Source organism: Diabrotica virgifera, chromosome 4, assembly GCF_917563875.1.
Source record: "Diabrotica virgifera virgifera chromosome 4, PGI_DIABVI_V3a".
NCBI lineage: Eukaryota > Metazoa > Arthropoda > Insecta > Coleoptera > Chrysomelidae > Diabrotica > Diabrotica virgifera.
In genome coordinates this window covers 100,308,448-100,324,228 of record NC_065446.1, presented here as the reverse complement: position 1 = coordinate 100,324,228, position 15,781 = coordinate 100,308,448, and the positions used below count along the sequence as shown (strand labels likewise).

General features: G+C 34.7%; 1 protein-coding gene across 1 annotated transcript in view; it reads right to left on the bottom strand.

The window, feature by feature from the left end:
* LOC114330260 (UDP-glucosyltransferase 2) overlaps positions 1-15,781 on the bottom strand; it is a 110,014-nt gene that overhangs the window by 24,267 nt on the left and 69,966 nt on the right. The window contains exon 2 of the mRNA XM_028279585.2: positions 2,477-2,714. Coding sequence (XP_028135386.1) covers positions 2,477-2,714 — 238 coding nt within the window. The remainder of the gene's footprint in view (positions 1-2,476; positions 2,715-15,781) is intronic.

The window sequence follows — 15,781 nt, the reverse complement described above, 5'->3', positions numbered from 1 at the left end:
GTCGGGATTCTGGCGTGTCGGGATTCTGGCGTGTCAGTGTTTTGGCCGTCGGGATTTTGGCTGTCGGGATTTTGGCTGTCGGGATTTTGGCTGTCGGGATTTTGGGCGCCACCGGTTTTTGATTAGTGACGTGTACCTAGACTCTATTCGGCTTTGTTTTAGGGCTTCCAGTACTGTTTCAAACTCTACAGAATAAAAAGCCTTCTCGTAATCCACAAATGCAAAAAACCAGTGGTATGTTGTACTCGATGCATTTTTCAATTAATATCTTTATTAGGCCTGGATCTCGCGTACCAAAAAAAAGTTCTTTAATAACAAGCTGAAAATTTCTTAAGGCCATCGGTACATAATTCGCAAATATTTTACGGGTATCCCTACTTTTTCTGTCTTTACACGGCAAATTACGTGTAGTGAAATTAACACTGGTATGGATATGTAAACATTACCAGAATGTCATTCTACTTGAAAATGTCATCATTAATTTAAAGAGATGGCTTTTGAACGTTCTTGGATAACTGTTATTTTTATAATTGCAAATTGTTAATTCAGTTAATAAAGGTGATTATTTCATTCATAGGAGATTCTGACCAATAGAAAGCTACAGAAATCTGAATTAAATCGATAATTTTTGATAATCTCCCGTCGTTAAGTATATTACGTCAGATGCCCTTCGTTGCTACGAAAAAATACATTCAGTGACACTAATGACAATTAATGTTTTAAAAATTATAAAAGTGATGACTTTCAATCGTAAAATATTTATAAAAACTGTGTGTTTAATGGTACTTACATAAATAAATTACAATAAAATTTTGGTTTTGAACAGTTTTATTCGTGAAATAATCGCAACAAATTGCACTCGACCTCTGAAATTAATATAGAATTTCTGCTCTCGTGACACTTTGACATAATTTCACTCACCTTCGGCTCGTGAAATTAAAACTGTCAAAGTGTCACTCGGGAAAAATTCAATAATTTCAGAGCTCTTGTGCAATTACTACTGATAATTTTTTCACTAACTATGTAGGTACTCAGTAGTTGTAATAATTTATATGTAGGTACAACAAAAACTAATACTCAATCGAGAAAAGAGGAAAAGTGTTAAAGTGATTTTTTAATAATATATTGTTACTATGGAACGCTTACAATTATTTTGAACATCTTTAACAACAAAATACTTGGATCACAGAATATATTATCCTGATTCTCTGCTTGGATCTTCCACAAATAAAACACAATAAATAACTTTTTATTAAGTTCACGTCTTAAATCAAATATTTATCAAATACACTATATTATTATATCAATATTATTTAATCAACAACTCAAAATATTGCCGATGCCATGTCAAATATTTAAAATTGTCACTGATTGTCACTGTTTGACTGACAGTATGCTGACAATATTCTATTCGACTGAGTGCGTTGTATGACAAAGACAGATTTGGAAATATTACCACGGACATTGTGTTCATTTTTTTCGAATTCTGAAAAAACCAATAAATATTTTTGAAAAATTTAAACGCAGAATGAAAGACTATATTATTACCGAGGGCTAAAAGTCCCTTAGAATAAATAAAAAGTTTATTTTGAATGAGATATTTTAAATTAAATATCACACTAAATTTTCTCTTAGTTTTTCACTTCTGTAACTTATTAAAATAAAGATTATAGAAGTTCTCAGGGACTTTCGGCCCTCGCCAATAACGTAATCTTTCATTCTGCATTTAAATTCTTTAAAAATACTTATTAGTTTTCTCAGGATTCGAAAAAAATGAATCCCCATTTGAATAGCATTGCAGCCGAAAATACGTACCCATCCTCTTAATAGCTTAACGGTGTCTAGTCGGACAAACTTGGATGTACGGGGACACTGGAACATGGGAAGTTTTAATTGTGGAACAGGTTACAGGTTTCTAACGTCAGACTACGAAAACCAATTCAATTGATTTGTTACCCTTTCATTAAACTGTCATGCAAAAATCAGACTGCTATTTACCACCAATATAATTTCTGTCATTTGACATGTTCTACGTGTCGGACTTATTAAAATGCATAACATGTTTATTGGACAAACATTTTTTCATATAATTATATTTGTATAGTTTGCTACTGAATAAACTCACAAACAACCTGCTAGTTTTCACAATTATAAGCTTGTCAGGATCACACGTTTCACAATTAAAACTTTCCCTGTTCCAGTGTTTCCATACATCAAAGTTTGTCCGACTAGACACCGTTAAGCTATTAAAAAATTTTCAGCTTGCTATTAATCAACGTTTTTTTGGCACGCGAGATCCAGGCCTATATGGTATGCAAATAGTGCATTAGAGTTTATATTAGAGTTTATATTACATTTTACATTTTTTATTGTTCTGAAGCTATTTCTTTGTGGCATTTTATGCAATTTACTATTTTTTATTAATACATGCTTTTGTATAAAAAAAGGTGAAAATACTTACGAAAAACCTACTTACCACTCATTCATTGCCAAAGAATTAAATACGACCAAAGAAGCATTAAAATGCTTTGCAAAACCCATTGCGGCCTCACTTCCAAAGGATTCGAATATGACCATGTCAAAGGTACTGTTTGAATTGATTAGATCCTTAACCAGTTGTTCATCGAACAATCCTTCTGTTATCTTAAGCCATTTGTCGTGTATAGCTTTGACATGCTCAAAGTCATTTTGAGTTTCCCACGACAGAAAATCAACTAAAATCAAAGAAAATAGATTTTTACATATTCCCATCGAAATGCAGCCATCATTAATATAAAACAAGTGCTTAAATTAAAATTGCAACAGATTTCAATATTAATTTATACACTAAATCTGGCTGTAACCGATTTATAACCCCTGTTTAGCTACCCCTCCCCCACCCTTGCAGAAATTAAAAAACAAATAGCGCTGATTTACGAGCTGTTTATGAGCTTTGATATTCCCCAATTTAAAAATTGTGAGCTCGTTACACTGGACAGGAATTTAATATTTTGGTGGGTAGAGATATTCAATCGATCTTTGAGGCAGAACTGCGAGCTATTTATGAGCTTTCGAATTGATATAGTTTCGATTTTATAGTTCAATCCCTTAACCCCAAACCAGTGGCGACGCGTGACTTTTTCTGAAGTGTTACCAAAACCAGATGCAAAAAATCTTATTTAAAAAAAAATGAAGATATGGCTAAATGTATATGTATACAGTCACTGTCACAAAATTCCGCCACCCAAAATTTTTGATTAAGTTTGACAATCTATAACTTTATTATTCTTTGTACTTCGATTTTAAAGACTCCTGCACGAGTTTGTAGGTACATGTATTGATGTAAATTACTATTATTCCGGTAACAAAAAATTTTTGCTTAGATAGCATTATACGGGGGTGAATGTAAGCGTTGTTTTTTCTTTTCTTACTTTAAAAAATTCTGTGGAAAAATTGGATTTTGTTTCATACTCCTTTTGTATTATCTTGGAGGTATCACTAAGGTCTTGTTTTTATGAATTATCTGAATATCTCTTTTCTTGTAAGAGCTGTAATTAAAAACACTGCTTTGAAGGTTTATTTAATTAAAAATATCAAACGCACTAAAATTAACAAAACAAAACAAATTTAACAACAAAACAAAACAATTCAATAGCGGTTATGTCCACCTCTTGCAGCAACGACTGCTCGCAATCTGTTTAGCATCTAATAAATATGTGTTTTCCTTGCCTAGGGAATAGCCCGATATTCCTCTACCAGGGCCATAACTGTACCAAATTTTCTGGAGGCCTAGGATGAAGGCAAATAGCTTTTTTTATTCATCCCATAAATGCTCAATATGATTGAGATCTGGGCTGCATGCGGGCCATTCTAATCTTATCAATCCAACCTCAATTGTATGAGTCAATCAGTGTTTTTATTTACAAGAAATGGTACAGCTCTTACAAGAAAAAATATATTCGAATAATTCAAAAAGCAAAATGTTGATGATGCCTCTGGGAAAATATGACAAGACTATGAAACAAAACCAGCTACTCCATTTTTCCACAGAATTTTTTAAAATTAGGAGAAAATACAACGCTTCCTTTCACCCCTGTATAATGACATGCAAGCAAAATTTTTTGTTACCGGAATAATACCAAACAATATGAATACATGTACCTACAAACTGGTGTAAGAATCTTGAAAATCGGAGGACAAATAATAAAGTTATAAATTGTCAAACTTAATCAAAAATTTTGGGTAGCGGAATTTTGTGCCGGTGAGTGTAGCTTCAATAATATCATTTTGTATATCACTTGAAACTCTTGAAAAAACAGATGTTTCTAGATGTTGACAAAATTTTTGATCTTTTTTGGCAATTAATGTTAACAATTCCCTGTAATTGCCTGGATTGTCAGAGTCGTCGCACTCAAAATGACCACGAAACGCTAGTTCTTGTTTGGCCCAAAAACATACAGTATCTATTATAAGTGTGCTAAAGATACCTATCTATTTTTTTAACAAACTCATTATGTTTAGCAATATTTGCTTTAAAAGCTTGGTTAAGAGAACTTTGGATTTTTGTTTTGCCAAACTGAATCAAATTGGGTATACATCCTACATGTAGGTAACGGAGAAATTTCATGTCTCCTTTTTAAAAATCTTACACTATTTAAATCGTGAACCTGGTCCACCCATTTTTCTGTAGAAACCAGAAGACATGGCCAACAATACAGTATATTTTTCTTGCAACCATAATATAACCAAGGATTTTCACTGTACCAACTAAATTTAAAATATCGAACTACTTTTGTTGATTTCTTTTTTAAATTGTTTAAAATAGGTCTTTCATTTTTAATCTCATTTTATTCTTCAAAATTATACAAGGAGAATTACTTTTCAAGTAGTTGATCGATTAAGAAGCGACACTCATCCATGGTTAACTGCACGCACACTTTTTATAGGTACTGTCACCAATTTTAAATCTGGTAACAGCGCTACTGATACACAGCGCGCTTATGCCGTCGCTTCTTCAAAATTTTCAGTCACTAGCCGGTCCCGAGCGCCAGCGTGGGTATATAACCATTGTAAACAGAAATGAGTCTGGTAACAGAGTATAATAAAGTGCAACTGAGTCACATAAACTCGCCAATATTTTCGTGTCTACGAGTAGTTGGCTATTTACTGAGTTAGGTACTATTACCACATAATATAATAATATATTTCTATTGGTAAAAATATTGGTAAATAGAATTATTCATCGTCATAAAATATTTATTTGCAAGATTTTTAACTGTTACCAATGGTAACAGTGGTTACATGGACGCTTCGCCAGTGCCCCAAACAACCCTTTAATTGATAAAACTCAAGGAAAAAATGTTAAGAAAAATTAAAATTATCGTATTGCGGATATAATTCTTATAGCGTATAAATTCTAAGAATAATACGCGCACTTCGATTATTAAGCTACAACCCCTTCGCAACAAAACCTCCCCATCATCCCGGCTTATGAGAGAATTGTACTTAAAATGAACAAAATTAATTATTTTGCGACTACACATCGTTTACTAATTTATGAGCTCGCAAAATACGCGCATTTCCATTATTTAATTGCAATTTCTTTTGTATAGTGATATGAGTCCTGAAGGTAAAAATCAACTACACTAAGCAGCAAAATTAACGCACCACCTTAAAAATGAGACATTTTGTTGTCTAGAATTTCCTAAACCTGTTGTCCGATTTGAGTGATTTTTTAGCCTCAACTTTTAAGAATATCGATGTGATAATATTGTTGCTAGACAAGTAAATGTTATTGTATACCGGGTATAACAATCATACTGTGTTTTTTCGTCGAAGTTCGGAGCACCCTTTAGAATATTCTAGCAAATTAATACAAAATATTGAAATTAAAACACAATTGTAGCCTTAGGCTTTCTTCATATTTTGTTTTTCGATTTAATTCACTTATGTTGGATAATAAAAAAGTTAGGTACGTTAACAACTAGCCATGTTTTTCATCAATAAATCCCCATTACATTTTCTGCTTAGTCTAATAAACAAGCTTAAAGTAAGGTATGAGAAATTAACAATTTGATAGATGTCAAATTGTTAACAGTCAAAAAGTATCAAGTCTTTCATAGGTACGTAGTACGTACTTCGTAGGTAAATCATTAGCTGCGTAAGGTCACTGTTTGAACCGACTCGTCACGGGCCAAATTCCTTGTAGCACGTTCCATTTCCACAAAAAAAAAAAGATTACGGGCTTAATTGAAACTTAAAAAATAATAAATCTACTAATTTTCACAACAAATCAGATACTTTTTGACTGTTAACAATTTGACATCTATCAAACTGTTAATTTCTCATAGCCTAATTTAAGCTTGTTTATTAAATTAAGCAGAAAATAAGGATTTATTGGTGAAAAAGATGGCTGGTTGTTAACGTACCTAACTTTTGCTATCTAACGAATGAATCAAAAAATAAAATGTTAAGAAAGCCTAAGGCTATAATTCTGTTTTCATTTCAATATTTTATATAAGCTAGAATATTTCACAGGGTGTTCGGAACTTTGACGAAAAAACACAGTATGATTGTTACACCCGTTATACAATGGCATTTACCTGTCTAGCAACAATATTATCACATCGATATTCGTAAAGATTAAGGCTATAACATATTAAAAAAGTTACTCCAATTTTGCTGCTTAGTGTATTTCGATTTCGGTAAACCTCCATCGATTTTCACGAAAATTGGTAAGTGGTTAGAGCATACCTCAAGAAACAAAAGTGATATGGTACCAACCTGCGCTTTTACCCTGGGGGTGGATGCCACTCCTTTTCGGGGGGTGAAAATTAGTTTAATAAAAATAACCCCAGAAATCGATAGAGGGATAAAAATTTAAACAAATTGGTTATTAATAGTATAGTATAGTTGATCCAAAAGATGGCATAACCCAGACATCCAAAGTGAAAGTTATCCTTCAACACCACATTGTTCTATATGGTCCACACAATGTCCAGAAAAAAGTCACACCATTTTGAGCGTCGGGTTTGGGGGGAGAGGGGGGAGAAATCGGTGAATTCGTAGTTCTTTAAGTTTTTCGCCAATATTTCTAAAACTATGCGGTTTATCATGAACAACCTTCAATACAAAATTGTTCTACATTTAATTTGAAATAAAAAAGGCCCTATGCATAATCTTTCTAAAATGAATGGTTCCAAAGTTACGGAGGTAGTATAGTATACCTGGTCCAAAAAAAGGCCTAACCCAAACATCCAAAGTAAAAGTTTTCCTCCAACACCAAAATGTTCTATATGGTCCACATATTGTTCAGTAAAAAGTTACACCCGTTTTGAGCGTCCGGTTTGGAAGGGAGATGGGAGAGAAGCCGGTAAATTAGTAGTTTTTTTACGTTTTTCGTCAATATTTCTAAAACTATGCTGTAGCGTAAACAATGTTATAGACAAAAATGTTCTACATGAAATTTAAAACAAAAAATGTTCTATACATAATTGTTATAAAATCAACGGTTCCAGAGTTACGGAGGGTGAAAGTCGAAGTTTTCGATACTTTTTATATTTATTGGGCAATATTTATGATGTAACTATACCAAAAACCCAGACATCCAAAGTGAAAGTTATCCTTCAACATCAAATTGTTCTATATGGTCCACATAATGTTCATAAAAAAGTCACACCATTTTGAGCGTCGGGTTTGGGGGGGAGAGGGGGGAGAAATCGGTAAATATAAAAAGTATCGAAAACCTCCACTTTTCACCCTCCTTAACTCTGGAACCGTTGATTTTATAACAATTATGTATAGAATCTTTTTTGTTTTAAATTTTATGTAAAACATTTTTCTATAGAATATTCCTTACGCTAAAGCATAGTTTTAAAAATATTGACGAAAAACCTAAAAAAAACTACTAATTTACCGACTTCTTCCCCATCTCCCCCCCCCCCCAAACCGGACGCTCAAAATGGTGTAACTTTTTACTGAACAATATGTGAACCATATAGAACAATTTGGTGTTGAAGGAAAACTTTTACTTTGGATGTCTGGGTTGGGCCTTTTTTGGACCAATTATACTATACTACCTCCGTAACTTTGGAACCGTTCATTTTAGAAGGGTTATGCATAGGGCCTTTTTTATTTCAAATTTAATGTAGAACAATTTTGTGTAGAAGGTTGTTCATGCTAAACCGCTTAGTTTTAGAAATATTGATGAAAAACGTAAAAAACTACGAATTTGCAGATTTCTCCCCCCTCTCCCCCCCCCCCCCCCAAACCCGACGCTCAAAATGGTGTGACTTTTTTCTGAACATTATGTGGATCATATAGAACAATTTGGTGTTGGAGGATAACTTTCACTTTGGATGTCTGGGTTTGGGTCTAACTATACCATACTATTACATAAAGTTACTAAAATAAATCTTTACCATAATAAATAATACCTTTTGAGTTAATAAAGATCAAAGATTTATAACTTAAATACAAACATAAATAACTTAAAAACTGTAAGTTTTTACAAAAAGTTATGTTACAAACAAATGTGGCGCGGTTCAGAATAGTCATCATCTACTATCATGCACAGAAATGGGAGAAACCTCACAGAAAAAGACCTAATTTTAGCAAATGACAGGGTCATCTATGTGGCTAACCATTGGAATTATGTACATGTACAACATTTAAATTTGTTGGTGTTCCGGACACGTAAAGTAAGTAAAAGTATTTCTTTCGCTTGTGCTTATAGGCCTGGATCCCGCGTACCAAAAAAATGTTGATTAATAGCAAGCGGAAAATTTGTTAATAGCTTAACGGTGTCTTGTCGGACAAACTTTTTGGAAGTCTTGTCGGACAAACTTTTTGGAACACTGGAATGTATGGGAACACTGGAACAAGGGAAGTTTTAATTGTGGAACGTGATTTTAATTGTGGAACGTGTCATCCTGACAAATTTATGATTGTGAAAATTAGCAGGTTGTTTTTAAGTTTATTTAATAACAAACTTTATACATAATATAAAATGTTTGTCCGACAGATTTGTTGGGAATTTTAATAAGTCTGACACGTAGAACATGTCAAATGACAGGAATTATGTTGGTGGTAAATAGCAGTCTGATGGGTGTAATGCTAGTTCGCCTCCATGTGGTGCACCCTGGGTAACGCTAAATGAACTAGCAAAAATTTGGCGGCAGACGAACGAAAAACAAAAACAATATCCTGCCAACATCACAGATCACAAACAGAAATCTTATCTATACGTAAACATACGATGGGAACAAATAAAGGTTCTTCTCAGAACCAACTGACTAGAGATCTCGGACCGTGTATCCGAGTCTGTCACCTTAACATCGAGGGCATAAGCCAGGCAAAATGCTAAGTGTTGCAAAAAATCCTACACGATAACGACATTGACCTGGTTGCCATACAAGAGACCCATACTGAAGACAAAGTCCAGCTTGATTTAAGGGGAAAGATACCTGGCTACGATTTACTGGGAGCCACCTATGATAAACATTACGGCGTCGCAACCTACATTCGCTGCAATATAGAAAATGGTTTCCTACTTTCTGCTTCCAATGAAAATAATATACATGAAGTAGTCACCAAGATTGGAGATATTACCGTAGTTAACATATACAAACCTCCAGCCACTACATGGAACCCAGAAGTGCTAAAGACTCATCCACATCCTACTATATACATCGGCGACTTCAACAGCCACCACGAAATGTGGAAGTACACCACGAATGATGAAAATGGGGAGGCACTAGTAGAATGGTCCGAAGAGCAAAACACATACCTAGTTTTTGATGCCAAAGACAGAGGAACATTTAAATCAGCTGCATGGAGAAAAGAATATAACCCAGACCTATGTTTTGTCTCAAAAGATACCAATGACAGACCACTAACAACTGCGAGAAGTGTCCTTGCAGACTTCCCACATACTCAACATCGTCCGGTGCTTATCACCATCGGAATATCAATTCCAATAATTAGATCATATCCTCGACCCAGGTGGAATCTTAGAAAAGCAAACTGGAAGAAGTTCTCTGAACAACTAGACCGGACCTTGAGCTGGGTCCCTCCAACCAGCAAACATTATGAGAGGTTTGTGGGCGCAGTAATAAGCACTGCCAAGAAAACCATCCCTAGGGGGTATCGCAAAGAATATGTGCCTGGATGGACTGAAACATGTGAAGACTTATACACGAAGTTTCTCGAAAGTGGTGACCGAGAAACAGCCGATGAGCTTTTACACAACATCGATACAGCTAGACGCCAAAAATGGATAAAGACTGTCGAAAACCTTGACTTCAAAAAATCAAGCCGGCAGGCATGGTCCTTGTTGCGGAAAATTGGAGGAGCTAACCAGCTGGAATCCAGAGAGTCTAAAATGTCTCCTAACAAGGTTGCCTCCCATATAGTATCTCTATCCAGAGCTCCACGAGATCGAACACATACTACCAACGTGAAAAGATACTTAAGGGCATTAAAACAAATGAACAGAACGAACTCCGAATATTCAGCAAGAATACTTATTTCTGAAATCACACATGCGCTGAAAGAAATGAAATCAGGTAAAGCACCTGGCTTTGATGGTATCCATCCAGAGTTCTTGATACACAGTGGTGCATACACGAAACAGTGGCTTGCAATGTTCTTTAATGATATACTTCAGTCAGGTAACATTCCTTTCTCACTTAAGCGAACAAAGATAAGCCAGAAAACTACCGCCCCATAGCTCTACTCAGCATGGTATATAAACTATTAGAAAAGCTTCTCCTCAACAGAATTAGTCACAGGATACTAGAAAATGTCCCCATTGAACAAGCTGGCTTCCGCCCTCATCGAAGCTGTACGGACCAAGTGCTGTCATTAACAACTTTTATAGAAGCTAGTTTTCAAAAGAAACAAAAGACAGCAACAGTATTTATAGATCTAACAGCAGCATATGATACTGTTTGGAGACAGGGATTAATATATAAACTGGCCCGCATTATCCCCTGCAGAAAGATAATTAACCTCATTGACAACATGCTGACCAACAGAGCCTTCCAGGTTATAATGGGAAAGGAGACGAGTAGACAGATGAAACTTAACAATGGTCTTCCACAGGGTTCTGTCCTTGCCCCTTTACTTTTCAGCCTCTATATTGCTGACATGCCTGAAACCGAATCTCGGAAGTTTGGATATGCTGACGACTGGACCCTTGCAACAAGCCACCAATCTTTAGAAACTACAGAAATCACTCTCACGAATGACTTATCCATCATCAGCGAATACCTTAAGAAATGGAGACTACAGCCAAGTACTACAAAAACTGAAGTATCAGCTTTTCATCTAAACAACAAGTTGGCAAACAGAGAATTGCGAGTGTATTTTAATAACAAGCTGTTAAAACACAATAAATACCCGAAATACCTTGGGGTTACTCTAGACAGAACGCTCACATTCAGAAAACACCTGACGAAAACAGCAGCAAAATTGAAAACACGCAACAATATAATACAGAAACTCTGCGGCACTACATGGGGGTCCACAGCATCAACATTAAGATCCTCTGCGCTCTTGGCCTGATATATCCGGTGGCAGAATACTGTGCTCCAGTGTGGCTAAATAGCAGGCATACCCACCTGGTCGACACCCAACTAAACCGTACTATGCGTATGATAACAGGCACAATTAAGCCCACCCCTACAATGTGGCTACCTACCCTTAGTAATATAGCACCACCCAACCTACGCCGCGAACATGCATTGGTTAAAGAATATAACAAAATAATGGACAGTCGCCAGCTTCTAGTCCACAACGACATCCCCGATATTCTTGGAAACCGTCTCCGATCCAGGTTACCCCCTCTACAATCTGCTCAAGCGCTGCAACAATCCAACTTTGACTTAAATACCCGATGGAGAGAAGATTGGGAAAGTAGGACAGATCCGCATTACCATAGTCTACCGGACATCATAGGGAAACCTGGCGAATTTGAACGTCCCCGTAAGATTTGGGCAGCCCTTAATCGAATTCGAACAAACTGTGGAAGATGCGCCGACTCCCTCCACAGATGGGGTAAACTCCCCTCGCCTTCTTGTGACTGCGGCGCTGCAAGACAGACGATCAGTCACATTGTTCAGGACTGCCCACGCAGAGCATACACAGGCGACCCTATAGACTTTGTAATGGCAACCGAAGGGTCAATCGAATATATAAAAAAATTGGACATCTGTTTGTGATGCATTGTATAATGCATAAATCTAAATATATTATGTGATATACTTAAGCCATACGCTAAATAAAAAAATAAAGCAGTCTGATTTTTGCATTTGCATGAGAGTTTAATTAAAGGATAACAAATCAATAAATCAATAATTGGAAGTTCTATCCGACAAAATACACGGGATGTTTTCGTAGTCTGACGTTCGAAACCTGTAAGCTGTTCCACAATTAAAACTTCCCCTGTTCCAGTGTTCCCGTACATCAAAGTTTGTCCGACTAAACACCGTTAAGCTATTAACAAAATTTCAGCTACTATTAATAAACTTTTTTTGGTACGCTGGATCCAGGCCCATTATCGATGTCTGCAATTCTTTGTTTAATTAAGCAAGGAAGATTACTACTGTGGGAAAAATTACTTAAAACTGTAATTTTAAATGGTTTTAATTTCTTTTAATACCGGTATATGCAAATAATCTTAAATTGCTAGTTGCGCCGTATTTTTCCAGTTCATTACTGGTAATTTTATTTCGTTATTTTCCATTTTCAGTTTTCAAAATGATTGTTGGGTTTTATTTTAAAATTGAGCTTTTATATACTTATCCATTTAAAACTTAAATCCAGTAATCGATTTTAATTATTTGATTAATATTTTCAATTTTTTCAAATTAGTATGATTATTAGTATAGGATGAAATTGTAAAGCTTGATGATAGAAAAAAGGATACAAACATTATTGAAAAAACCCGGTGTTACTATTAGGTCTGGATCCCGCGTATGAAAAAAAAGTTGATTAATAGCAAGCTGAAAATTTGTTAATAGCTTAAGGATGTCTAGTCGGATAAACTTTGATATATGGAAACACTGGAACAGGGGAAGTTTTAATTGTGGAACAGGTTAAAAATTTGGAACGGTCAGACCACGAAAACGGCACATGTATTTTGTCCGACAGAACAGACTTAAACTCTCCGAACAGAGATTAAACTCTCATGCAAAAATCAGACTGTTATTTATCACCAAATGGGCGTTTTAATGAGTGGAACATGTAGAATATGTCAAATGACAGGAATTATGACAGGTGATAAATAGCAGTCTGATTTTTGCATGAGAATTTAATCTCTGTTCGGAGAGTTTAAGTCTGTTCTGTCGGACAAAATAAATGTGCCGTTTTCGTGGTCTGACCGTTCCAAATTTTTAACCTGTTCCACAATTAAAACTGCCCCTGTTACAGTGCTCCCATATATCAAAGTTTATCCGACTAGACACCCTTAAGCTATTAACAAATTTTCAGCTTGCTATTAATCAACTTCCTTTTCATACTCGGGATCCAGACCTATATTACTCAGGAACTGATATGATGCAGGAACTGCAGAAAAAAATTGCAAAAAATGCATAATTGCAGTATAGAGTGTCATGATGTATTCATTATTCATTAGGCTATAATATATAAAATCTAATGATCTATTTATACACATAGATAAATATGGGCATCAATATAGATGGAGAGAGATTAAATCATCTGAGGTTTGCGAATGATGTATTAATCGCAGATAACTTACAGGATATAATCACAGCATAGAAAACGCAACAGCAGTGACACACTAGAACGCGGGAAATGTTCGCGCACTATTACTGCGCAGATCGTCGGCCATTATTCGCGTGTATTACCAGACGGTGTAGAAAATTGACAGTGTTGCCGATTTGTACATAATTATCAGATTTATTTAACTTTTATGACATTCTGATAATAAATATTTTTTAACATAATTTTATATGTATGCCTCTGGGAATTATGTCAATAATTGGGACATAACACAAAATATTGACGATGAATGGCGATTGAATTGTTAATCTTTTGCAGAAATTCCAGAAAATATTCAAAAAGAATCTCTTACGGGTAATAAAGTTAGTGCGATAACTGATACTGCAGCAATGCAGAAATAAAAAAAATCACGTTTTCTTAGATATCGTTGTCTGTCGACGTTTAAATTCGATCTGTGAGCAAATATTAAATAATTAGTGTTAGCAAAAGTGAAGGAGTAAAAGAATGTTACTCCTTTCAAACAGACAAAAAATGTTAAATTATTTTAATTACATAAATAAAGTCTTCATTTTCACAAGATGAGGATGAGGAAATTGTATTTGAAAGCGTTCCAGATGTAGTTTTATTATAGTATAAAATATGATATTATGTTTCGTTTATTATGCTTTGATATAGTTTTTATGATCTTCTTCTTCACGTGCCATCTCCGCGACGGAGGTTGGCAATCATCATGGCTATTCTGCCATGCAAGCTGCCCCAAATTTTATTTTTCTAATCTTTAGGGGGGTCAATAGTAGTATAAATTTAAAATCTTGACTGAATTTGAGCGTTGCGCTAGCCGCCATCTTGATTTTAAACGAGAACGGTTTTTGCTCAATATCTCCTCCATTTTCAACTTTTAGACAAAAGGTGTAAAAACTGAAATTGTTGAATATGCGATTTTCTATAATTTTGTTTATTATAATTTTTTTCGTGCGGTCGATATTTTCCGAGTTATGGGGGAAAATAGTGACAGTTAGAGCATAATTATTGGGGCCATTCCATTTCAAATCACTCAATTTTGGAGCAAAAAAAATTTTGGACCTCCGATTTGTCTGAAAATTGGTATATAGCTTCTACGGGACGTAAAAATAAGATATTTAAGGTCAAACAATTTTCTTCTTCTTTTTTTCTCAAAATGTTATTTTATGCGGTTTTACAGTGATTTGGTGTTTATTTATACAAATTTGCATTTTCTATCGTAAAGTATCGATGGAAAACATAATATTTTAATAGAAGGGACTCAAAAATGTCATTATATGGCATTATAACAAGTTACTTTGATTCAAGACAAGCTTTTGATCAAATTTTATAGTGTAGAAAACGTTAAAATACCGTTTTTTACATTTTTCTCCATTCCCAAAATACATCATAATCGATTTGGCTGAAAATTTGCCCACAGATAGACAAAACATAGGACTTTAAGCGGTGAGAAGGATTTGAATTATATTACAATACCAAAAAAGTTACATGCAATATTATAGCCACAAATATAGGCGTCTACTGTAAGTACAATTAACTCGAAAATATCGACCTCACGACAAAAATTGTTAAAAAGAAATTGTAATAATTGTAAATACGATTTATTTGGGACCATTTCAGTTCCTACCATTTTTGTCGAAAATTTAAAAATGGCGCAGATATTGAGCAAAACAGGTTCTCCTTTAAAATCAAGATGGCTGCTAACGTAACGGAGGAATTCATTCGTGATTTTAAATTTAGGCTACTATTGACTCCCCTAAAGATCAGAAAAATAAAATTTTGGGCAGCTCGGCATTCAAGGTCAAATGCTATCCCGACTGGACTAATATATACTTTTGAGTCTGATATTACTGCATGTAACTTTTTTGGTATTGTAATATAATTCAAATCCTTCTAACCCCTTAAAGTCCTATCTTTTGGCTATCTGTGAGCAAATTTTCAGCCAAATCGATGATAATGTATTTTGGGAATGGAGGAAAATGCATAAAACGGTATTTTAACGTTTTTTACACTATAAAATTTGATCAAAAACTTATTT